Raw genomic sequence first — 25,725 nt, 5'->3', positions numbered from 1 at the left:
TCTGGGGGTGAGGGGCCAGAATGGACCCCAGGGCTCGAGGGGCGGCCGCACCGGTGCCCAGCGCAGGGGGACGGTCCCTGCCCCGGCCCTGCTGGCCACGCCATCGCTGACACCAGCCAGGGTGCCGCTGGCCTCCTTGGCCACCTGGGCATCCCTGTGTATAGGGTTCAATCTACTGTACTGTCAGGATGTAAATGTTAGAAACACTGGTGCAGTGCTGGTGCCCAGGGCACCCACTGACACTTGCCAGTCACATTTGAGTTCCTAAAGTCTGTCAAAACGATGGCAGGTGTACCTGTGTGATGGTGCTAGTTCAGATCAGGGGTGTGCTTTTGAAACAAATCCTCTGATTGTTCCCTGCTTTGAAAGCATCAGGAAGCGCAGAAACCCAATTCTGTTCAGATTAATTCAGAAAGCACCTTCCAGGAGCGCACCTAATGCATGCTGGCTGTAATGGGTTCCTAGCTGGTGGGGTACCCAGTCTGTACTGAAACACACACCCGACACACCCCCCAACACATACTGTGTTGTCATCAGGCTCTCAGCATTGCAAACTATTGCTGCCACGTGATTTGGGAAATAATTTTGGCCTGTTTAGCAGCTGGTTGTTACAGGTGGGTAAGGGAATCCTGATGGCAAAGATGGGCAGCTATTTCAGCTGTACCTTATCAGTTCAAAGTGCAAATAGAGTGACTCACTATGTCACCAAAGATGTGGCATTATCATCATTAGCTACAGGTTACATCAGATCAGCTCAGTGCTAACTCTGCTACGTACGCAGCTGTATATATACATACATATACAAACACAGCTACCGGTATGTGAGAGTTGATCAGGCCTCACGTTGCCGTAAAGGTGTCTGATCTTGGGTGCTGGGGCTGCTCCTTGATGGTGGTAGGTTGGAGCTGCCTGAAAAAGAAGGGTTTTTTTTTTTCCTTCTTTCTGCTCTCGTATCCACCAGTTACTCTTCATAACTTCTAGGTCATCTGCAGAAGTAATTTCTTCTACCCAGGCATGGTCTTTTATTGCATTTTCCACAGTCAGTCAACTCTCGCTTCACCTTTCCCTTCTACTTGTTGTGACCCTCAGAGCTGCCTTTGTCTAGACCGTTATCAAAAATTGGATTTGAGACAAGTAATACCTTGGTATTGGTCAGTTCTCAGGGTCCTTGTCTGGAAGGTTTTGGTGTCCTCACTACTATCTGAATAAGTAAGAGAACACTTCCTGCAGATCCTGCAAAGCGCACGTAATGCAGGGCTCACTCAGCCCCAGCTCTTGCAGGTGCCCTGTTGTTCCTCCACACAGTTTGCTCATATAGGCAGATCCTGTGCAGTGCTGGAAAGAACTAATTGGTAATTAGTAAAGAAGTTGACTGCTGCTTAGAAGAACCATGTTCTGTAGACACCTCAAAGCAGCAGAGACCTGGACCTAAATGCAGGTTTAGCGAAGGCAGATGCAAAGCTACTCATCCTGCGTTAGCAGGTTTGTAACTCGAGCTGAATTGCAATTAGAGCAGGTCCCTTCGTTAGAGGCAAGAGTTGCTGCCCCCATGGATTTTGCAGTGATTACGGAGCTCGAGTAACTCAAGAAACTTAGGTTTTAGGTTTCTGGCTTACAAAGAGGTAACATGTGGATTACCAGCCGTTCTTGAAAGCTTGCACATAGGGATAGAAAACTAGTTCTGTCCCATTGGCAAATAGATTTCTTTAAAGTAGTCACATGTTTTATCTTTAATGTGACTGCAGTAGCAGCAGTTCTTATCCAGTGCTGCTAAAATCCATCTAGAATTAAATTGGCCTTTAAGAAAGCACTTCGTGTTTTCTCTGAATCATAATAGTTTATGGATCCATTAAATTGGTTCTGGTCTGTTCAACATGTTGCTTAAACGTTTTTAAAGAAATACTCCTTTTCTCTTTCCCTCATTGTTTTGTCATCGCTTCTCTTTGACCAGATTGAATTAGTTAGAAGAGATTATGTGGCTAATGGTGGCTGGGAGACCTTCCTGTCCTATGAAGATCCAGACCAGGATATTCTCGTTGGCCTTCTACGACTGCGGAAGTGTTCAGAGGAGTCGTTCAGACCTGAGCTGAAGGGAGGCGTTTCCATCGTCCGGGAATTGCACGTGTATGGGAGCGTGGTCCCTGTGAGCAGTCGGGATCCTTCAAAATTTCAGCACCAGGTACTCTAAGCCATCTTTTATTTCTCATCTCTGTCTTTCTTGCACTCTCCTCAATATAATTGGGGAAGAATTTTATTTTTACTATCAGAGATTCATTCAGTTGACTCAAATTATAGTCCACTGCAATAGAAACAGGTAAATTTGAGCCTCTTCTTGCATTTGCCCAGCTGAAGTCATGCTGCTTCTAGTTCTTGCTAGCGTGATCATGTTTAGGCAATTGCAACTGCTCTGAGATTAAAAAAAAAAAAAAAAAGTATGGCTGAGTGCTATCAGTGTTGCTCCATGCCTGTACAGTATGAGCTTGTGTGTGCTGCTGCTAATTTGACTTGCAAGTACTAAGCATCTTCGGTACTGAGGTATCTTCCCTTTGATAGCCTGTGTGGTACATCACACGTGACTGCAAACTGAGTGAAAACAAAACAAAGGGGATACATCCATCATGTCTTTTTATTTCCTTCTAAAATTGATCTTGTTTGATAGCTGAATTTCAGTTCGGAAATAATTACATATGGGAACGGGAGATTTTTATTTGGTGTTACCCAGTTTTCTTTCAAAGGCACATGTATTGAGTACATTCTTCCTGCCGAAACAGAAGAAAACGTTACAAAAGCATGTAGTGATGGCACACGGGGGAATGGCTTTACATGAGAGAGGGGAGATGGAGATGAGAGATGAGGCAGAAATTCTTCCCTGTGAGGGCGGCGAGGCGCTGGCCCAGGCTGCCCAGAGCAGCTGTGGGTGCCCCATCCCTGGCAGTGCTCAAGGCCAGGCTGGACGGGGCTGGGGGCAGCCTGGGCTGGGGGGAGGGGTCCCTGCCTGTGGTGGGGGGTGGGACTGGGTGGTCTTTAAGGTCCCTTCCCACCCCAAACCATTCTGTGGTTCTAAATCCAGCTTTGGTTCTGAGATGTTTATTGGTTTAAGTGATTTGGTGAGACTCCTGAGTAAAGTCTCTTAGTTGGGTCAGACTTTTTTTGCTTCAGGCACACCTGTGAGACCATTTCGTATATATCTTAAAACATGTGAATTGTGGAGTGGAAGGCTGTGTTTCTAATTCCCTGCAGCGACTCATGTGAAAATCACACATTTTCTTTCTGCTGCATGTAACATGCTGTGGCTTGTGGTGAGCAAAAATGTGAATTAAATTTTGCCCTGGTAGGTTTTGAACCTTTAGACTGAGCTTTTAAAAAGCAATCGGTTTGTCCTCTTTGCCAGAAGTGCTCAGGGCTGATGTTTTAAATTAAATTCCTTGTATTTATTAATCTTTCCCTGAGTATTTGCATTAAGATGCAGTTTTATGAGGAGATGATGGTGATGTGTGACCATAAGGTGGTGGGGGGTGGTGTGGCGGGGAGAGGAGTGGATATTCCCATTATAAAATAGTTAACACTTAAAAGTTCAGGAAGAAAAAAAAAGTGGTCATCTGAAGTATTTGAAAACAAATTAAAAAAAAACACCAAACCACCCGAAACCAAAACCAAACAACAACAAAAAAGAGAGAAAATCAATTGCAAGTAGCCAACTACAAACATTCAAATAGGCTGCAAATTGAAATTTCATGGCATATGATGCGCTCATGTTCATTCCGAACAGTGTTCAAGAGGTTAATCAGAAAGTGTTCTCCACAGTGGCGGGGGCAATTTCTGATTAGAAGGACATTTTAGAATGGAGATTTCTGTGTGTTATTTAAAAATGCCTGTAAGTGTTAAACGTTTCTTAGAATTAAATCACATCTGCTTCAGTGTCGCCACAGCCCCATTCTGTACATCTTGTCGGGAAAACAGATGAACAAAGAGCCGAGTATAATTCCTGCATCCTAATGCTGGGAGTGAATTAATCCAATCAATTATTCCCACATATATAGGACAAAGAAGTTGTTAAATAGAGTGGAAAGGCTATTCCCTTATTTTGAAGAATTATTGTGATTCCAATAGCAATCCTGCTGGGCAGGGTTTCCAAATGTAAATAGAGACGTGGATCCAGTCCAGCATATTTACATGTTATTCTGCAGTTCTTTTGGATTTGGCACCTCATGCGGGGCGAGCGGTGCAGGGCGAGAGCCTAGCCTGGGTCTGTGCGGGTCACGCAGCAGCTCGACACAGCCGTTGTGGGGAGCCCCGACGAGCCTCGTGGGTGCTGCCTGCCTGAATTCTTCATCCTGAAACGAGCACAGCCACAGCACCTGTCTCCTGGAGGGTTTGCAGAGATAAAGATTCCAAGGCGCTAAGGCAAGATGTAGAACAGAAGAGTAAATGGCAGCAGGGCCCGTCTCTGGGTCTGTGCTGTCTGGCCACATCCGTTTCAGCTGGTGTCCCCTGCCGGAATGGGGATCCTTGTGCGACTCGACAGCCTGGGCAATTGCATCTGGCATTTGTACCGTGGCTCCGTTTAATTCCCTAACACAAACCCGGTCTAGGGAGGTCGCCATTAAGGTGGGCGGTTGTTGGTTGGGATCGGTTATCTTGGCAGGTTAGACCCACTCAGTGCCAGGAATCAGGGGGCGCCTACCAAGTTGACTCACCATCAATGGATTCAGTGTCGTTCTGTTCCTGCCGTTGAGGAGCAGTCAGACAGTAGAACTGCCTCTGAAGAATTTCACGATCAGAAGTAAAACCCCGAGAAAGCTCCATTGTAAAGCTTAGTGTTGATGCGCCTCTTCTGAAGCCTTCTCCTGCAATATTCAGCAATATTCCTGATCACAGAATCACTCCTGTGCCAAAAATACGGCTCTTTTGGAACTGTAGTAATGCTTACATTCTGACCTTGCCTATGCTTTCTATTTCTAAACTTACCTTTCCTTCTTCTTCTTTCTCCCATTATAGGGATTTGGTATGTTACTAATGGAGGAGGCAGAAAGAATAGCCAAGGAGGAGCACGGGTCATGGAAAATCGCTGTAATTTCAGGTACCTTTGCTTTATCCTTTATATATAGATTTTTATATATATATATATCTCTTAATCTGAAAATAAACCCAACACCACTGCTGGGAGCATTCATCGTATTAGGTAGGAAATGAGTATCAGCAGATGCTTCTTTGCAGCAGAGTCAAATTCCGTGGTAGCTTTGTCCGGACAATACTGTCCTTGCCTACCCAAGGACACACTGCAGGGAGCCCACCTGCCCTTAGTGCTGAAGAAGACAGACGGCGTGGCCGTGGGTTAACACTGCGATTTCCGACCTGGCTGATTCGGCCCTGTCGCAGGTTGTTATTGTCGAGGGCTGCTCTCCAGGGCTTTTGAGGATAGAAAATTGCCGGCTTCCATTTTAGAGTCTTTCTGCAAGTACCGTCATTAGGGTGGACGGATGTGCTTTTAGGCTACATTAAGCATTATCATGAAGAAGGGAGCTATGTAAGAAAGAGCTGCAGCCCTTTTTCCGCTTTCATTTTCAAGGCGTTGTGACCAAGAAGAGTGGCATCAGTTCATCACGTGTGTGTGAAGTCAAGGTCGGGACTACCTTTGTGTTTTAATTTATCTTATATTAGCAGTTACAGAAGCTCCAGGAGGCTTTTACAGGCACGTAGGTTCTATAACTGGGGAAACTGGCTAAATGCACGGGAGAAACCGTTGTTGGCGTAAGTCTAATGTATGCTGGAGGACTTACACAGAATGGATGTAATAGAGACCTTTTCGAAAAAATAATCATCTGCTGCTGCCCCACCGAAAAGCCCTGAAAAGCAGAAATCACTACTTTGATCCAGGCTGCCAAGTGCTGAAGTGAAGAGCTTCTCTGTGTGTTTCCAGCTGTGTAATGTCACTGGATGTTGAAAAGTCACAGCAGGCTGTCTCGACAAGTACTTGTGACAAGGGCCGGCGCATGAATGAGGACACCATGCAGGCAGTAGCCAGGCGCTTAAAGATAATTCTTTATTCTCTGAATTCCCTATTTCTTGTTGGCTTAAGACATACTCCGGTCCTGTTTCCCCATTGCTGCTGCATGGGTGTCACTTGGAACTGGGAGTTTCCTGCGGTTAAGAAATGTCCATACTGCATCCTTCCTCAGTAAAGAAGAGAGGCAAAAGTGAAACCGGTTTCTTTCAGTTTTGCTAGTAGCATCTGGGCTTGGGTTGTGCAGAGAGAGAATTTTAGCTGTATTTTAGCAAACTGATGTGAAGAATATATTCTTTGCATCAAGATCCAGGGAAAGAAGTCTTGTTTTGCTACATGCACAGTTTGTGGCATCCTACTAAGACCTCATCTGTGCTTTTTATTTTTTTGTCTTGGAATACGGAATGCTGTAGCATCTGCAAAGACCACAGGTTTTCCAGCTGTTTCCTTGGAGATTTGACCACTTGAATTTCAGTTCTCCTGTAGGTTTTATCTGAAATAAAAATGCAGCCAGAAGTTCTTTCTCCCCTTGGAGGATGAACTTGGTTTTGCCGATTTTGGTTTCAAAATAGATTTTTAATCTGGGAACCCACTGCAAGGTTACATCCCCACAACAGACTGCAAAATTTTGAGTGCTTTCTAGAGGGAAGAATATAAGGGAGATCTGCTTTGAAGATGTCTCTCACGGGACTCTTACTCATTAGCACTGCATGTTTTGATGAAGGCTGTGTTGCAGTGTTTTGGTTAACAGTGGCCTTTCTTCAACAGTATTTTCCAGTCTTGCACTTAATGGTTACATCAGTACGAGTCAACTAAATAGTGCTAGAACATGCAAACTGCACCTTCAGGAGATGGTCCCTGGCCCACGCTGGTGCATGCCCTCTGCCAGAGAACTGCGTGGAGCAGTGCTAGTCCGTCAGGCTGAAGCCTTTTCAGGGCTCCTGCTAGTGAGGGAACAGAGTGGATGGTTCAGTTTCTGTGCTCTGACAAGTTTTAGGAAAGTTAGGTCTAAGTAACAAAGTCTCTCTTTGATTTCTTCGAAAGGAAATTTTGAAGGTATTTTTAAGGTAGGACAGCATGAAGAGTTTTTGTTATTGGCTAAAGGTTAGGGCTTATCTCTAAGATAATTTCAAGTTCAGCTCTGGTTAGAAGGTAGCAGCTCTGCTTAGAAATTACCAGCAGTCATCATGGCAGGGGAGTTGGGCTAGATGGTCTTTGAAGATCTCTTCCAACCCAAACCATTCGGTGATTCTGTGATCATCTGCGAGTGTTCCTACCTTGGCTTTGAACAGGGGCATCTCATACTGATGGTTTTAGGACAGCCCATTTTGTAGGGACCCCAAACAGCTGGGTGTCCCCCGGTATCCTGCCGCATGGCAGAGCCTTGCTTTGCCCTGTTGGTCACTGAAGATGTTCCTGTTTCTCCAGATGTGTGAGGCCAGACGCCCATCTCTGGCTCATGCAGCTGGTGGGGGGCCCCGCTCACCCTTAGAGAATGAATATGGGGAGCAAGGTAAGTCTGAAGGGGTCCAGGAGTCTCTGGCTGATTATCTGCCACAGCCTTGGACCGAAGCGTGGCTTGAAGCTGGTTTGGAAATGCATTTAACTGAAGCCAGATTAAGGTAGATTCAGATGAAAGGACGACATCCAAAACAGGCAATACTGTTACAAGTGGTTATGAAAAACAGGAAAAAAAGAAAAAAAACCCACCATATGACTAATCTGCTTTTAGGGGAGTTACATTAGAAGCACCTCTCTCCTGTCCAGCTGATTTACTGCCTGTCCTTATCAAGGTAGTATTCAACATTTCCTGACATCTCAGCCTGTGTCCATTAGAGCCTTATCATTAGAAACCTCTTTCCTCTGTGGCAGAGCATGTTCACTGCCAGAGCCAATTTTCCTTTTGTCCAGACTCCCCTGGAGGACTTCAGGCATAATCTTTTCTCCTCTGCCTCTGCTTGCTCCCTTGCCATGTAAAATCTAGTCAATACTCTTAAATAAACATCATTTCACTTGCCTGCAAATGCAGATGTCCGCTTTGTTAGGTCGGGTGTCATGTCTTGTGCTTGCCTGTTTCATGCTTCAAGGAGGGCTAAACCTCCTTCCCCCTCAGCAGTGAGTCAGTGGCATATTTCAGTGGGAGACGTTCGCATTTTTATATTCTCTGTCAGGCAGTACTGTAAAATCACTTGATACAAACATGTAAATGGGAAACAAGTGAGTAATTCATGATTGCCTCCTGATTAAGATCAGTACGACTATAATAATCAGATTGGGGTGACTGATCCTGACATCTTTCTCCTAACTGTGCTGCAGCAGCCAGGAATCCACAATCACAAGGCTGTGAATAGAAATTAAACTAATACCACCTGTTTTCTGTAGTCTCTGTGAGGGAGAAAATCGTTCATGATAGGCGGTGACTCATCTCCCAGTCTGTTGGTGCTGCTCGAGCACGCTGTCTCATGTGTTTAAGGAAACCGTGCTACTCTTGCTTAGGATGCTGGATGCTAAAAAGCCTTCGCCTTTTGCAGTTAGGGAGAAAACGGAGGGTCAGAACTCTCCAAACTCTGATGCATCAAACCAGTGTTAAACCCACCTGCGGCCAAGAGCACTGAGGGGAGAGAAACTGAGCTGGCATACAAACTGGAGGTAAAGTCTCGGGGCACGTTTGGCAGTACTCTAAAGTATCCTCATTTCCTCGTGTAAACAGCCTTTTGGTCACCCTAGAAGCAATAAATTACTTGAATAATCAGCGTCTCGTAGTTCATATTGGATGTTGATTCATGGGCTGCCTCAGAGGTTGCCAACTGCCAGGCTGCACGCGGGAGACCTTAGGACAAGACTCCCACGTGTTGCGGGGAGGATTGATGGGGTTTGGGAGCACTCCCCGGAGTTTTGCTTCCACTGCTGGTTGGTTATTTTTAGAAATGCCGATCTTACTAGCTATTAATAAGAGAAGAAGTGGCCCAAGATAAGTGGAAATACGGGAATGTTAATGTTAATGAAATGACTCTTTGATGCTTGCTTTAGATTGATGGCCTTTGGAAAAAAAAAAAAATTCTATTAGGGGGATTTGGAAGAAGTCAAGGATAAACTCATGCTACCAGACTGGTGCTGTGGAATAGCTACTGTGTGCAACCTTCTCTGGTTCTTAATGAACGTCAGTTGTGAAGGTTTAATAACGTAACAGCTTTGAAAACTGTATTAACTGGGATTTCTGCACAAGCGTGAACAGGAATATCGCTGTCCTTAAGCAAAGACACTTTTGCAAAAGCCAGCATTCTGCAACAGTTCTGGTAGGAAGCTTTTTTCTATATATACCATAAGATCTCTTACAAACAAAGATTTATAATGTGGCCTAACTTCTGCGTAGTACAGACCAGAGACTACCACTGATCTTGTATCTGTGCCAGCTGAGCCTGTTTTGGAGAGTGGGGACCTGCCTTGATTTGTTGAGGCTTTTGTGTGGTCTCCACCAGCAGGAGTTTTCCGTAGAGTGGGCAGAGGAAGAACCGGTAAGACAAACCCTACGCAAAATCCAGGGAGCAGGAGCTGAATGTATGGGGAGACCTCCCTTGTGCTTCTTCCTTCCTCAACAGCCCTTTCCCCCCCCTCAGCTCACACTAGCCCCAAGTTTATAAAACCCAAAGAGCTACAAAAACCCACAAGTTCTGAAATCAGATTGAGTAGGAAGTATTTAGAAATCAGATTAATGATGAAATGAAGGTGATTTCCATCCAAGTGGCTTGTAATACACAGCGGTATAAATAGCGTTGAATCAGAACTGTCAGCAACAGCAGTTTTCAGGGATTTAAAAATAAATCGTGCTTTCTTTCCTGGGAATCTTCCCCCCTGACTGGCACTGTTTTCGCACTGCCCACAAGCGGTAATCCTCCTTTTCAAGGCTGCACCAGGGGTTAAGGGCGTAAAGGTTGTTCTTAGTCAAGACGTGGAGTGTAGAGTTGGTTGAGTTGTGGGTGACACCTTTGTTGTGGTTATAACCCACATGTGATGCACGCGTGCAGTCCAGCTTATTGAGTGCTGCTTTAGCCGAGAATTACTCTGGCTTAAGGCAGGCTTCTGGTGTGCTTTGTTGTGTCTCTGAAGGCTGCTACAGAAGAACCGACACTCCTGCGTGCTTTACCGGTGTCACCCTGCAATCTGGGTAACATTCTGCACCTCATCAGCTACGATTGCTCTGCCCAGAGTGGGGTGAGGACCTCTCCCTGCGTCACAAGTGGAGGTATTCATGAGGCAGCGCGCAGATTTTCCTTTAAAAGCACATCCAAACCAGGACTGCACAAATGAATGCCATCAGTTCCTGTGCTTCTTCAGAGCACATCAGTTAGCACCCCTAGGGAAAAAAAATAAATAAATTCAAGAGTTTCCCAGCAGACTCTTTCCAAAGCATTTTGTTCTGCCTGCGGTTCTTGGAGTAAACAGGTTCAGTGGAACCTGGCTTCTCATCCCAAGTCTCTTTGCTCTTAGGGTTGTTTAATTTCTGGACAGAAAAGGAACAAGATGCGGCAGGATTTAACAGGATTGCCGTTACTTATAAGGACAGTACCTAAAGCCATGGAAGGTTACTTTCAAACAAAGGAAAATCTGAGGTCCCCTGCATCAGGCACCCAGGAGTCATCGCAGGCAATGAACCAGGGAATGATGCACAAAGCAAGCTAGGCTGTACAGCAGCTGCCTCATGGTGTGTCTAGTTAAATATCACTTCATTTGAAGAGGACCAGTGGGAGAACTGCATTTAATCGACTATGGAGTCAATGACAAGCGCACAGGAGTGCGTTCGTAAGGGAAGATGAGCATTTGCAAGCCAGGTTAGGAAGGGCATTTTGGATTGTGGTGGTGCATGGGGATAGTAGGGTACCGGTGGGATGGGAAACTGTGTCAGCCATAGGTACTCTGCTTGCATGTAGTGCGTGACGCTGTGGTTCTGCCTCCAGTGTTGCCACTGTGCAGATTCGCTGCTCTATTTAAAGCTTGGATGCTAGTGGTCCTGGGTGCTTTGGATGCTGGATGCTAAGATTGCAAGGTACCTCCTTCCCCCCAAAGATGCAGTCTTAGATCTGGACATTTGACTAAACCAACCAGAGTTAATTATTCACAATAACAAGGTGGTTTTGTGGCCTGCTTGCAGGATTTCTGTGCAGAGCCAGAAGTGTGCTGCCTGCCTCTTAGCAGGAGGAAGGAGGTGCCCCCCACCACCTAAATCAAAGAGCAAAGTAAAAAAGCGAGTGGCTTGTTTATCATGAAGTCATTGCTCATTTAAGGTAATTTTCTGCATGAGTGGTGCCTTTCTACTCTTCTGATGTGAGTAGTATATTAGTATGCAGGCTTGGGTAGCTGAATGGTAGACCCTGGAGGCATCACTCCATTATTCAGAGCTCTGGGGAGGTCTGATCTGAAATGTCTGTTTTTTCCATTTTCCAGCGTTTGTAATTGCATGTGTGTTTTCTTTGCCTTTTGTTGGTTTTGTGGTGTGGGTTTTGGTGTTTTGTTTTTTTGGTTCATTATTTTTTTGCTTTTAGTTGTACCTGCTTTGAATTTGCATCTTTTTTTTTCCCCTTTAAAACAAGCCCTGCCCCCGCCCCCCCCCCCCGCCCCCCACAAATTGCACTAAAACAGTTGTAAACATGTCACTCCTCTGATGTCCACAAGTGCTGTGGCACAGAAAGTGTAAGGAACCTTGGTGTCTGAGACTAGTGGATGGGCTCGTAAACTTACTGAATTTATAATAGCTTCTTCCTTTCTGGCAATAGCTGATGCTTGAATTTGGTGTTCAGGGGTTTCTCTCCTTTTGGGAGGATGATGCTACTCCAGTCCCTAACGAAGCTTTCCCTTCCACTCCTCTTTTCCCATTCAGTCTATCAAGCTGTATCTTTTTTTTTTCTGCGGGATGGGATTTTTCTTAGCTCTATTTTGAGGCAGCACCTCCCGCTTTGTGTTGGTCCGTAGGTGTTGGCACTTCCAGGGACCCCTTTGGGAGCACGCAGTGACTCAGGCACTACGGATTTTTTTGACAGAACCTGCACAGCATCCAGGGAATCATTTAGGAGAAACACATGAGCTCATTCCCTGCTTTCCTCTCCTGCAGCATAAGTACAACACAGCCCTTGCACCTGTTGTCTCTTAGTCCAACTTGCAGCGTATTTGCTTCAGGCTGCCTCTACCCAAAGAACATGAGTAGGCAGCAGCAGGTCAGATCAGGATGTCTTTTCTGATGGGGCCGATGCTGGGTGGCTGGGGAAAGAAGTAAATACCAAGTGAGCATGCAAACATCACAGCTTCCAGCCGTTTGTTGCCCAAGGACTTCTAGAGTCTGAGAGGGTACCTTTGTATCGGATAGCTCACAACAGATTTTGCTGCCTTGCCAGTCCTCCTGCCTGCAACAGCTGATAAACTGAGCTCTCCATCCCCTTCCATGAGCTTTTTAGGGTTGGTTGCACTGCCTCGCCGTTGGACCTTGAGCCTGGGAGCAGTAATTGCCTGGTCTAGATGAAGGTGAATAAAGGACAGTCCTCTGTTAAAACCTTTCCTGTTGTCTCCTTGAGGGTTCCTATTGCCCTTGTTTTGACTTCGCTGCTTGACATCCCATAATTAGCCCCTTCTGACCCTAATCCCATAGCATGTACTTCACACTTTCTTTAAAACAGCACCAGTGACGAGTATGTGAAATGTAACATAAACCAAATTCTCAAGTATTAGATGTCCTGAGTCCTCCCCCTCCTCAGTGACAGAAGCATAAAGCTCCTGACTGGATGCGCTTAAACAAATGCATACCGTGTGGGTCCTCTGTCTTTCCTCTAAGCAGCGACTTAATTGTTCTTATGTCAGCCGCTGATTTTGGTGGTTACCTTTGGCAGTAACAGTGACTGGAGGGATTCGAGTCAGTGCTTTACAATTACTTGAAGCATCTGAGCAATAAAATTACAAGACTGATACCTTTCTCTTTGAAAGTACAGTAGTTCCACATGATTCTGACAAAGCACGTGGCAGAAATGCTTCCCTACCTCCTTTTAAAATAATCTTTTTGAGCTTCTGTGATGTTTATGCAGGTCCAGCTTGGGGAAAGTTCCCATCCTGAGTATTTCTAGTCTTTTAACGCGTGCATCATCTATGATAGCTATTATTACAGCGATTTGGGAAGTCTGGGGAGAAGCTGTAATCAGCAGGTCTACAGAGACGGAAGGGTACAAGTGAAGATAGCGGCACAGAGTGACAGCAGCAGGCATGTGTTCAAGGTCACTCACGAGGACTTAGTGTCCCTGAAGTGCCCAGCACCACTGGCCAAAGCCCAGGTGCTCATCCAGGGAGGGAGAAAGCATCACAGCCCAGAGCTGAGCCCACAAAGGGATCGACTCTGCTGCTGCTGTCATTCCTGGCTGGGCTTCTTGGCCTTCATGCCCCTACCTTGAAGGCTTGGAGCACAACTGGCTGATACCTGAACAGCTCTGACCAGCCCATGCCGACACGCAGCTTAGCAATAACCGAGTGTGAGACATCCGTGCGTCAGAGCTGGCCTGTGCCCGGGCAGCCTGGCTTTACGCTGCACTCCTGGCTCTGAGTACGGCCCGGGCTGTTACGCTTTGCTAGCTCCTTGCCAAGTCCTTCATCTCCTGCTCCTCTTTGTGAGAAGTGTTGGGACTGGGCCAAACTGACATCCTGGCCTAGACTAAAATATCTTGCTTTGCCTCTGTGTGTAACGCTGTTGTTCTTGTTGAGGTTTTTTTTTTTTGTTGGAAGGGTACATCTCCTCCTGTCTCAGGGATAGCTGCTGGCTTTACACATGGATTTTCAATAGGACCATCACTGAACCCTCGTTGTGCTGTCCACCACTGCCTCTGTGTGCCCTTCACACGTCTTCAGTGTGTGAAAGCCAGTTGCCTCTAAACTTGACACTGCTGGCACGTGCAGAGCACAGGTAGATGCCTTCAGCTTCACTTTCTATAGGCACAGCAGAGGCTGGTGGTGTCAGTACCAGCGGCATTTAACAGTGACAGTACATGGCTTCTTTATTTTACATTTGTAACCTGAGTTTCTTGCCTGAAGTTAAGATGGAGCTACTGCTGAGTATTCCCTTTATTCCTAGCAGAGGAATTGAAGGTGTCCAGCTATTGAGTAGCTGTGTCTTTCACTGTCTACCAAGCCTAAATCAGCTACCAAAAGGAGAGGGACAACCGTTATGCTGCTGTGTTATCCATAAAGGGTTGGCATCTTACCGATTGTCCTTGACGAGCGCGATGGTTGTAGCAAGTGAGCTGCCTCCTTGGTTTACTGAATCTGAAAGCTGAGATGCTTTGGGTGAGGCTGCCGGCTACTCCAAGGGCAAGGATCAGGAATGCACAGACCATTTATGCGCTGTAAGACTGCAAATTACTTTTAAAACACGAAAAGCTAGCTCTATAAATACAGTGCTCTCGCACGGAAGAGCTTTTTCGGCTGCAGTATCTGCTGTGACGTCTGTCAGCGTTATCTGTTTATGCTGGCACCAGAAAAGCAGACTAGCTTGGCTTGTACCAACAGGATTGTCTCCTTATCTCTGTACAGAAGACGCCTGTTCAGGGAGGTGGAGGATGAGATTGAATTCCCCTGTCGAAGGTGCTTGCCCTGCTCAGACTGAATGCACTGAGGTCCATTAACAAGCACCCTTTCCTTTCCCCTTTAAAGTGCAGGTATTGTGTCACCAGTGCCTACGCCAGCTCCAGTAGCCTCTAAACGAGCCTCATAGGTGATTTACTCCCGAGACTGGAGAAGTGTCTGGAACCACAGCCAAACCCGCACCAGCACGCCCCGTCTTCTGAAGCGGCAGTTTAATGTCTCCCTGCAGCGATTTCGCTGTAGCCCCGCTCCATCCCAGTGACGTAGCAGCCTTATCACGGCAGTGTGGAGGTCTGGCACTGCTGCCGTTCCCTGCTATAAGCTAATTACTATGCGGCAAGATGATCAGTTTTTCCCCAGACCAGGCTTCTATTTGTGTTCTGTCAAGTAGAAAATTAACATGGACACAGGCCAGGGATGTTTCACGCCTGAGTGCGCGGAGGCTGGAGGTGGGGATGGGAAGGCAGGATGGATTTCTGAATGGTAGGCGTGGAGGATCAGGTGATGTCAAGCGGCGCCGGCCCGCTTCATTAGCTGGATCATCAGAGAAGTTGAGTAGCTGGGGGAGAAAAATTGCCCATAGCATGCACGGTCCTCATTAACCGCCCGTCTCGGTGCGCTTTGTTCAGAACTCAGCTGAACACTATTTCTGTAGAGCAGATAAGGGGTGTTGTCTGCAAAATTTGGAAGTGAGAGGCTAGCTATTATTAACCTGTATTCACTGTATTAATTCATTGCTTGCCACATTGGAGCCTTTTCAGGGCCTCCTTGCACTGCAGAGATGCACGTGAATTGATGTTCAAGTGACCCTCTCTGCTTGCATTGCTCCTGGGTCCAGAGGAACACACCAACTTGTAGGAGCTCGGTCAGCAACTTGCAAATGGGACAATAAAGCAAGCACATGCAAAAACCAGAAGAGATCATAAAGGATTTTTCCCTGCCTGGTCATTCTCACTTCTTTCAAATCAGTACCATTATTTTATGGTGTTTGGATGCTTTTTATTTAAAATATGTGCGGTATATAACCTTCAGGTGGAGTGGCCTAAACTGCTGAGTGTGCCTGTTGCTTACAGGAGCATGCCGCGGGGATTCCTGCCAGGCGTTCGGGGTCTTCCTGCTCATTTCTCACACGGCTTTTACTCACCAGAAGTCGTTAACATCTGATGGAGCAATCTGCACTATGAAACTGCAGATCTCCAGGAACCTTTCCATTTGTTCTTCAGTACAGAGATCTCTTTCTTGTTCTGATGAGTAGGAAGGGAAGTTCAGAAGAAAAGGCGGGCTTCTGACCCCTGCCTTCCTACCCTGGATAGGGACTGAAGCAAACTCCTGAAGCTGTGCGCTGAGTTTTTACCATGAGGGTAAAATGAAACACTGGCCCAGGCTGCCCAGAGCAGCTGTGGGTGCCCCATCCCTGGCAATGCTCAAGGCCAGGCTGGACGGGGCTGGGGGCAGCCTGGGCTGGGGGGAGGGGTCCCTGCCTGTGGCGGGGGGGTGGGACTAGATGACCTTTGAAGGTCCCTTCCCACCCAAATCGTTCAGTGATGGAGCTGATGCATGGGGATGCTGCTGATTTAATGACCAGTAGGCTCGCTCTCGAGATTGCTGAGTGTTTCTTCATTGGCATTTAAAATCTCATAGCCCATAGGAAAGAAAATCGATTGTGAATGCTCACATGCTTGGTGAGTCATCCTAAATCCCTGGTCTCTCGGTAACACCTTACCAGCTGGGTTGGGTATTTCAGCAACCAGCTCTGGAAGAAGCCTCAAGACATTACGTCGCCTGTAGATCTAAAAATCTCACAAACACTCAACTTGACATATCTGGAGCAGAGCAGCACACACATCTCACTCTCCCTGTCTCTCTAAATGCCCGGTGGCCATACCAACGGCAGCACTTTGTTGAAGTGTAAGAGAAGGTATGGTATTAGCTCTTAAATATTTAATTCTGCTTAGTTTGGATTCGGAAGACCTATCAGCTGTGGCTTCATCTGTCACAGTTAAAGGAGGTGATGGTGTGGTGGCTTTCTCTCTCCTGACAGTGGATGCTCTCAGTGCAGCTGGGTTTGGGCAGGCCTGTGTAGTCATTAATGAAATATTGCTTCTGTAATAAAGAGATCAATGAGATGTAATCTCACCATCTGGAAGCTCTGGGATGGGTCGTACCTGCAGACTTGCCATTTAAAAATTGCTTCTAGTCAGGGCATCTCCTGCATGCTAGGAGGCACCCCAAAAGTTAAATGAATCACTTCTTGAATGCTACCTCTCGTTTCATTGTTTTTATTTAAAAACAAAAAACAAACAAACAAACAAAAAAAGAAAAACCCGGTTACTGGTTACAGTCTTGGGTTTGAGATTTGGCCTTAAGAATGATTCAGAAAATCCCTGAGCAACCCATTTGTTAATATGATAAAGCTTTTGCTCTGGTTTGCCTTGTAGCTCGGCACCTTCATGAACACACAAATTCTGCAGCGTGACGGGATAGGAGGAGATGTGGTATATCTGCTCTGTTTCAACAGAACTTCGTAAGCAGTTCACTAAATCATGCTATCGAGGTACTATAATCCTTACAACCAAAATACCTTTCCAGGGCAGGGCTGGTGCATCCGTACCCCACAAAGCGCTTGGGCATACCAGGCTGCCAACCTGCGATGTCATTCCAGGAATGTGCCTCGTTAAATTGCATTTGGTGCTTCTGGGGTTTGGCAAACCTACCCCGGCACAATGGGTGAACTGGCCTGCGGCACTGGTGTCCCCCACCATCCCTTGGGATTGTCAGTGCGCCGGTGTCGCTGCTCTGTTACGGAAGGATTTGTCACAGCTCACATTAACCTTTACAGCTGAGGTGGTTCCTCTGCAGGAATTGCTGGGGCTGCCTCTGCAGCCGGGGCAGGAGGAGGTGAGGCTGAACCAGGCATGTGCATAGGGACCCCGTTTGCTGGGTTGGAGATCTCTGTTGGAAAGGACTGAAGGTAAGGGAGGGCATGCTGCCTTTCATGTGAGAGATGCAAAAGATGAAGAAAAAGTTTTTCAAATTGTCCAGGTGCTCGACCATACCAAGCCATTCTAGATTTAAATTGAGTTAAATCTGTAGTGAACAGAGAATAAGTTGTAAAGGTCTCCTGTGCTGGTTTTTGTAGTGTGGTTTCTTCCTTCATTTTTATTTTTCAAGCCCAAGTGCTGACCATGAGGTGGAGGAAGGATCAGCTCGATCAGAAAGGGACTGCATCTCCTTGCGTTTGCATCAAATCCGGAGTGGATTTAAATGGAGCAGGTTATTGGATTTGCATGGGAGGCTGGGGGGAGATGCTAGGGATATTCAGGGCTTTCTGCTTTGGGTCACAGCTTCAAAAATAACCCAGTCTCGAATCTGAAAGGCCATCTGTTTTGCAGCAGTGAAATGAGTTGTTGAGCTGATGAAGGGAGACCCAGGCTTCAAAACTCTTTTTTATCACAGACTGACTTTGTGATTTCAGACAAATTACCCAGCTGCCTGGGATCTTGGCTCTTCTTCTAGGATGTGGTGATGACAGTACCTCCCTGCTAGACAGGGGTGGTGTGAAAATAGTGATTTAAAATCTCTGGGAAGCAATCGGGGCAGGAAGAAAGCACAACTTGCATTTAACAGAAAAAATTAGAGACTTTCAGGTGTAGATTTCTCTTCTAGGTCCAACACACAGCAACGCCTGGACTAAACACAGGTTAGGCACCGTTGCTGTTGGTGGGTTTGATTCTGCTAATCATTGAGCCCTTACTCAACAGAAAGGATTATGAAACACTTCACACACAGCGATATTAACAATCATGTAAGTACATAAAGATACGTCTAAATCGGAACTCTAGCTGTGACGCTAATTAGCTCTTTGTGGTTGCTGCAGCAGGAGCAGGTCATGAAATAGCGAACTCTCCCATCCCTGAATTTAGTCCCTCCAGAGACTGTTGAAACACATGGGGAGAATGCTTCAGACCCCAGTGCTGCAATGTGCTTGCGGGTGAAAAGAAAAAAAACAGCCCAGAAAGCATTTCCAGTGCTCCATCAGTCATCTTAAAAAAAAAAAATATTTAAAAATAATCTTACTCCTATTTTCCGTTCGCATTGCCTGGATTATGTTTTCTGATGACTGCCAGACTTCCAGTAGTTCTCAGTAATTCTCAACAGAATCTGTTGTTTTAAAAGAAAAGTGAACAAGTCTGTGTTTTCTCTCTATGTAAATTTGAAAATTGAGAGCATCATATTCGTAAGATACTGTAACATTTCCAAAATTCCCTGCTTCTAATTTTCAGAGGCTTTTTATCTCCCAGTATCTTTAGAAACTTTCAGGAAATGAGTTGCCAGTTATCTAACCTTTTAAAAAAAAAAATAAAACTTTGCTGCAGGGATAGTTCCTTTGGTTTCTTAAATTAATAACTTTTTTCTGATTGCTCCTACGTGCTCAGGGTTTCTCAGCGGCGTTAAGAATGTTGGCTTTTCTGTTTCCTCGGTGCTGATAAGGTGTTTTGGTTATCTCAGATCCTTTGCCTTTCCCCCATTGTTACCATTCTCTGCGGTTGGTTGGTAGCGATTCACATGAAACAGCCTTGTGTTTTCCCTGAAGATAAAATCCAGCATTGTGAAAAGTGTAAATGCCAAAGCAAACTCGTTGGAGGTCACGGATGGATCTGCTGTGCATTCTTAACTCATGCATCAGTTTGGAAATGTGGCGTGTGGTTTTTCAGCCAGCGCCTAGTACACAATAGGCGAGCAAACTGTTCTTTTGTCTTATTTTCCTATGGCTCATATGGATTTGAAACCCTAGTTTTGACCCTTCCTCATATAAACGTGTTGTACTAAGGTGAAGAGCAGGGGCTGGCTCCGAAGCACGCCCTGGACACTTGCCTGAGTGTCTGCCAAGTGCCCGTAGGTGCCAGCTTTGCTTTGAAGTCCCGCGTGGAGTCAAGGCTTTGGGTAGCAGTGGGTTTCACAAGCAACACGTTTGTTTGACAGCTAGCAAAGTGCCTTCTTGGACTTGGTGGAGATCAAAGCAAGGAGTATAAGGAAAAACCAGAAACTTCTCTTAGTAGCCTGAGTCTCCACCAAGACCCATAGTGAAAAGAGGGTGGTTTGCTCGCTTGCTGCCGCCGTCAGGCTCCAAGTCAGCTGACCCCAGGTCGTGAGAGACTGAAATGGGAGCTTTGTGATCTCTGAACGATCTCGGAGTCCTCCTAATGCTTTGGCAGCCTCAGTCCGATCACTGGAGAGGCACTCGGAGGCCAAGGGGATTCTCTCAGAGCTCCTGTTTTCTGCCTTCACTTTTCTAGCTCCCTTGAAAAAGCAGATGTTGGTAGCCCATCCCTTGGCAGCAGTGGCTTCCAGGGCTCCTGCCCGGCTCTGTGCCATACTGTGTTTTACCGCTGTCCGTGGAGGTGACTGCAGAAGCATTTGTTGCTTCCTTCTCTGTGCCTTTTCAGACCCACAAAAATGATATTCCAGCTGTGGCAGAGCCTGCCCCTCACAGAGCATCGCCGGCAGTCACAGCGGGAACGGCCTTTCTGATACCAAGAGAAGCAGCTGTGGCCATCCCAGATCCCGGCGGCTGACTTGAGACTCACCGCCCGTTCTGGGTGAAATCCACAGCGCTTTGGTAAACAGAACATCACCCTTTCCTGTCCTGTTGCCTGCACGGGTCCTTTCCTCAGCACCCTTGAAGGACGGTCCTACTTGCCAGAGATCCTGCAGATGAGCTGGGTGTCCACAGTGAGCTCTCCCTTCCTCAGGCGAAGCACCCAGCCAAGTAGTTAACTCCCAACAAAACATGGAAGAGGCTTTGCGACCACCGGAATTGCAGCTGGCTCATTAATGGATTAAGGCAGTTGGGGAAGTTCAGCTGGCTCAGGTTGCTGCCTTGCACACAGGGCCCTGCTCACTGCTTCTGAGAAACATTTTGAGGGGGAAGGAAGCTGTGAGACACGATACGCGTTGACTGCGCATCTTCAGAAAAGATTTTAGTCGTTGCCAAAAAATGGGGAGGCCTGTGTAGAGATAAGTCTCTTGTGTGCCTCAGTAAGTCTCTGCTATGGAAATTTTATAAACTATTAGTAGCTCTTTAATGATCCTGAAAACAATCTCATCTTCACTTAGTTCTGTGACTAGTGAGCCGTGGTGAGGAAATCTTTGAGGATACTCGGCCTCAGCTGCTGCATCGCAATATTTCTGTGTGGCAGGGCTGAGTCAGAAGGGGTATTTATGGGCTGTGCACAGAAAAGGTCGTGGGCAGGGATTGCTACACATGGGCAATGAAATCAGGTTTCTGCCATCCTCTGGGTAGCACTCCCAAGCCGACTGCCCATCCTTCTGGGCCAGAGGAGTGCTTAACCCTGACACTGTGGTCACTCTTCTCTGTGTCCTGCTACAGGCAGGCTCCTTTTATTTAGTTAGTTAATGCTGAGGTTTAAATGTCACGATGAAAAGCCAGATTTGGGGTTTTATCAGTAGGCTTCACCATTATTCAGATGCTTCCAAATGAAGAGAACAAATTCAATTAACCAGCAGCCCTTGTCATTTGAAGATTGTGGTGAGCGACGCTTCTGAAAAGCCTCAGCTGGCCACGGGTTTCCATCCAGGCAGACGTGAGCGCAGCACCTGCCCTTCAACCAGATCACTGAATCTGGAAGTGGTTGGTTGGAATCTGCTCTGCTAAGTTCAAACTAAGCTCTCCTGCACAGTTTGATCCAGAATGTTTAAAATTTAAAACCCTGTTTTGAAGACCCAGAATGAGAAATGCAGCCAATTCTGGCTTGGCAAGTCAAAAAGCTTCTTGGGCCAGCTTTGGCCTTACTCTCCCACTCCTGCGTGATATTTCTTTTGTGATATTTCTTGGGTGATGTTTTGTTTCACTGGAAAGCACGGGTGCGACTTGGAGCAGTGGGAAGAGGGCTGCCCGAACAGGTCCCGCCAGCTCTGTGGTATGCTGGCTGTCCATTAGAGCAGCAGAAATTTGGGAAGAGAACTTGTGCCGTTGAGACGTTCCTTTCAGGTGTGCTTGATGGACAACTGTTGAGTGCATGCTGGGCATTACGAGTTGCTTCTGCAGTGCTTACCCCTAGGATGACTTGTGAGCAGATGAAATGGCACGTTTTCATAGCTGTAGCTCTGATTTTCTTAGAACTGCATGTTGATGCTCTCCCTGTCATCAGAAGCCAGCAGCAGAATCCTGCAACTTGGGATTTTTGGACTTTGCATTCATACGAAGTCAGGATGATTTCACAATGGAGAGGTCTGTGAAGATGGATTTTTTCTGTGTAGCTTACAGGCTTAGTGTCCCACAGATCTTTTACTCCCTTTTGCAGTGCTCTCACAGGTGAGGAAGGCTGTGGATGGTTTCTGGCTGTCAGTCTGCTTTTAATTCCACACTTCAACACCCCATTTCTCTTCCAGTTGTGCCATGATGATCTCAAAACACCCGTCCTCCATGCTGATTTCTCTGATATACTTTGACTACAAGGAGATACCTTTGTATTAAGAGCATCCTAGTGAGTAGTGTAGGCTGGGTTTGTTAGCCTTGGGGTTCAGAGCAGCTGAAGTGAACCCCATCCTCATCCTCACTTGCTGCGCATCAGTTTGGCTCATTGGGAGATCTTCATGCATTTCATTTTGGAGGAATCTAACCACAAGCTTTGCTCCCGGTGCGGTTCAGGTGCAGTCTACCCTCTGAAGGAGGCAGAGGCATCCAAACAAATGGCTTTTTGTCCAACTTCAGACTGAGATTGTGGTGGGGACATGCAGTCCAGGATACCAGAAATGCCATCTGAAGTCACCTCATCCACTCACTACAGTGTAGAGGTGTGGCCTTGAGCATCAGGTGCTTCCATCTGCTGATCCACTCCTGTGAGGCCAGATGAGACTGTAAGAATTCCTTGTTCCTTTGGCTTGTACCTCCACACCTGCCTGCTTTTCCCTGCTTCCAGAGGTAGATGTTGCCCCTGTGCCAAAGCAGCCTGTCATGCTGTGCTGCAGCGCGGTGGTACAGGCTGATGGTCCAGGGGATGTAACCCATGACACTTGGCTTCCACGCATCTGGACACAAACCCAGTGGCTGTTTTTTGAGGTGCTGGGTGGGCTGACCCTGGTGGGACACCAGGTGCCCACCACGGCTGCGCTGTCCCTGCCCCTGAGCTGGGCCGGGGGCAGTGTAAGGGCAGGCTGGTGGGTCGGGATCAGGGCAGGGAGCGATCCCTCCCCGGGTACCGGCACGGGCAGCACGGGCTCCGCTGGGGGGAATTGACTGAACGTGTCACCAGTCAGCTCAGAGCGGGATAATGAGAAACAAACCCAAACCTGAAGACGCCCTCCCCCACCCCTCCCTCCTTCCCGGGCTTAACTTCACCCCCAGCTCTGTCTCCTTCCCCCGAGCAGCACAGGGGACCAGGAGTAGGGGCTGGGGTCGGTCCCCCACCCGCTGTCCCTGCGGCTCCTGCCCCCCGTGGGGAGGGTCCTCACCCCCTGCCCGGCCCCAGGGGGGTCCCCGCGGGGTCCCCAGCCCTGCCCCCGCCCGGGCTCCTCTCCCCACGGGGCCACGGGCCCTGCCAGGAGCTGGCCCAGCGCCGCTGCCCGCGGGTCACAGCCCCCTGCGGGCAGCCCCTGCCCCGGGGGTCCTGCCCGGGCTGCGGGGGGGGAGCTGCCCCCGGGGGCTGCACGGGCTGGGGGCACGGCCTGCCCGGCCGGGGGCTCCCCACGGGCTGGGGGAGCCTCTGCTGCGGCGCCTGGAGCCCCCCGGCCTCCCCCTGCCCTGGCCTGGGGGGCTGCAGGGCCGCGGCTCCCCCCTGTGCTCGCTCCTCTCTCCGGTCCCACCTGCAAAGGGGGTTTTTCCCCTTACCCCAGGGGCGCTCCCACCATCGCTGGTGGGTCAGCCCTTGGCTCCATCTTGGAGCCGGCCGGCATCGGCTCCATGGGACACGGGGGAAGCTTCCAGCAGCTTCTCACAGAAGCCACCCCTGTACCCCCGGCTGCCAAAACCTGGCCACGCACACCCAGCGCAGGTGTCTTGGTGAGAGTTTTTCCCCTCAGAAGCCTCTCGCCATGAAAACTCCCCTGCAGGGCTGGAGCTGGTGAGCTATCCTCAGCTAGAGCTGGGCAGCCGGGATTCCACACCCTGTCTTCACCTGCAGCCCACGGCCTGCAGCATCTCCTGCCTCCTCTTCCCAGGAGCCTTTCCTGTTGAAGGACAGTGATTTTGTGCAAGAAGTTACCGCTCCGAGCAGGGCTGAGATGATAACTGAGATGCTTGGCGAAGTGGCGCAGCGTGGGACCCCAGGGGCACAGGGCTGGCCAACCGCATCATCATTCTTGTTAATGGCTTGAACCCCCTGCCCTCAAATGGGGAAGAGCTGGTGCTTAACTAGTGCTACTTAATAGCTCTGAGATTAATGGAGGCAGCACACGATGCTCTGATGCAACCTAAACTGCCTTCTTTAAAATCCACACATTTCCCAAGGGCTTTAGGAAATAAAAAAGGGGAAGTGTTAAATAACTCTGATCAAGGTGTTTTTTAAAAACATCAGCTGAATTACTCAGTTGTCCTTTCGCTTCAGGAGGGCTGTTCTTCAGCTTTCGATTTTGCTAATCCTTTTAACCAAGTTGTTCTGGGCCACAGGTGGGATGGCTCTGCTCTTTCACTGCCAAAATCTGTATATTGTACCCCAGCATCTCTGCTGATGAACTCAAGAGGATGTTTTTTAGGCAAGATGTTGATAAAGCCGATAATTTACTCCAGGTCAGAGATCCCAGCCCTCCTCTGGGCAGAGATCAGGAAGAAGGGAGTGGGCACGAGTGCAGTAGACTTAGATTTTTCCTTAGCTTCAGGTTCACACTGAAGCTGAGTGAATTTGGGTCCCTTCAGGACGTTTGTGGTTGAGGATGGTTCCCTGCTGCAATCTCACAGGGGCTTTGCCACTGCTTAGAAGTAGATTTGCTCAGGTGTTCCCCAGTTTGGGGTTTTTCAACCTCTTCCCCAGCTTCAGCTGGAATGAGGGGCATGAAGACATCTCGGGTCTGGGTTTCACGTGTCTTTTCCATACCTTAAATTAATATGCTTCTCTAGGATGTTGGCTGCGGGTTTGTCTGGAGCTGTGGTGCTTAAGCCATTCGGTAACTATTGTAACGTGTGTTCAGGAAATAACGTTACCACGACTTTAAACAAATCCAGCAATGGGTAAAATTGCTGCAGCGATGTGTGGGCAGGAAGGGGTTACCAGCCACAGCAGGTCACTCCCTGCATAGCAGATGCAGGCATTCCTGGAGAGCCATTTGCTACCACCAGTTTCCAGGAACTGGCTGGAATGATGAGATTAGAGGAAAGAGGGGCTGCTTTCCTTGATGGAGAGCCGTGTCCTATCCGTCCTTCTGTCCCTACCCACCAGCTGCGCTGACAATGATGCCATGATGCTGAATTCCTCCTCCCTCCCCTGATGACTAATGTCTGCATCTGTGAGTAATTAGATAAGGTGAGGGGGAAGGCTGCTGTGCTGGACCTGTCCTGCCGCAGGAGCAGGATGCTGTGTGAGGTGGGGTTGGGCTCACCCGGGGCCTCATTAAGCGAGGAAGGAGAGGGAAGAGGCTGTTTGGGAACTGAGCCATTCAGAGCCATCCTTTTCAATGAGGAAATTGGATTGCGGCCGCGGAGACCACTTGTCTATCTGAAGTGGAGCCAAGTTCATTTCTAGGAGACATTGGACAGTTTTGTTGGGTTTTAGAGCCCTTCAGTTCCTGGTAATGATGCCTGCAGCTGGGCCGCCTCCTCTCAAGAGCCTGTCTTGAGTTTTGTTATACCTGGGCTGCTCTGAACTCTTGACTCACATCTCACCATTGTTGCTGTGTCGATTCCTCTGGCCCTCACAGCCTTTCTCAAGACAAAGGATGGGGTGCATGATTCAGGGTAGATAGAACAGCTATGTTCCTGCATTTCCCCCTTAAAAACACCGTAATTGGTCCAGATGCTAAGGAATAAACACCCCCGCTCCAGCACAGCAGCTGGGGAGCCCAGCGCCCGCTGTTTGGTGAGGCCAACCTCCTTTCGGCACCATCCCTCCATGGAAGTGACTTTTCTGCCTGGCCCTGGCTTCTCCAGCTCGTTTGTC

The 25,725-nt window shown here is 47.9% G+C and overlaps 1 protein-coding gene across 3 annotated transcripts in view; it reads left to right on the top strand.

Annotated features, from left to right (window-relative positions):
- The window catches only part of ELP3 (elongator acetyltransferase complex subunit 3), a 92,604-nt gene that overhangs the window by 66,317 nt on the left and 562 nt on the right, over positions 1-25,725 (top strand). The window contains exons 13-15 of one of the 3 annotated variants that reach the window (XM_037390941.1): positions 1,952-2,179; positions 4,999-5,080; positions 5,570-5,622. In XM_037390941.1, coding sequence (XP_037246838.1) covers positions 1,952-2,179; positions 4,999-5,080; positions 5,570-5,622 — 363 coding nt within the window. Of the gene's footprint in view, positions 1-1,951; positions 2,180-4,998; positions 5,081-5,569; positions 5,623-11,971; positions 12,028-25,725 lie in introns of those variants that run through there. The other 2 variants (XM_037390943.1, XM_037390942.1) reach the window with 2 other exon arrangements.

This window comes from Falco rusticolus, chromosome 6 (assembly GCF_015220075.1).
Source record: "Falco rusticolus isolate bFalRus1 chromosome 6, bFalRus1.pri, whole genome shotgun sequence".
Lineage (NCBI taxonomy): Eukaryota > Metazoa > Chordata > Aves > Falconiformes > Falconidae > Falco > Falco rusticolus.
Note: the sequence above shows the minus strand (reverse complement) of the source record. Positions and strands in the feature narration are given on the sequence as shown.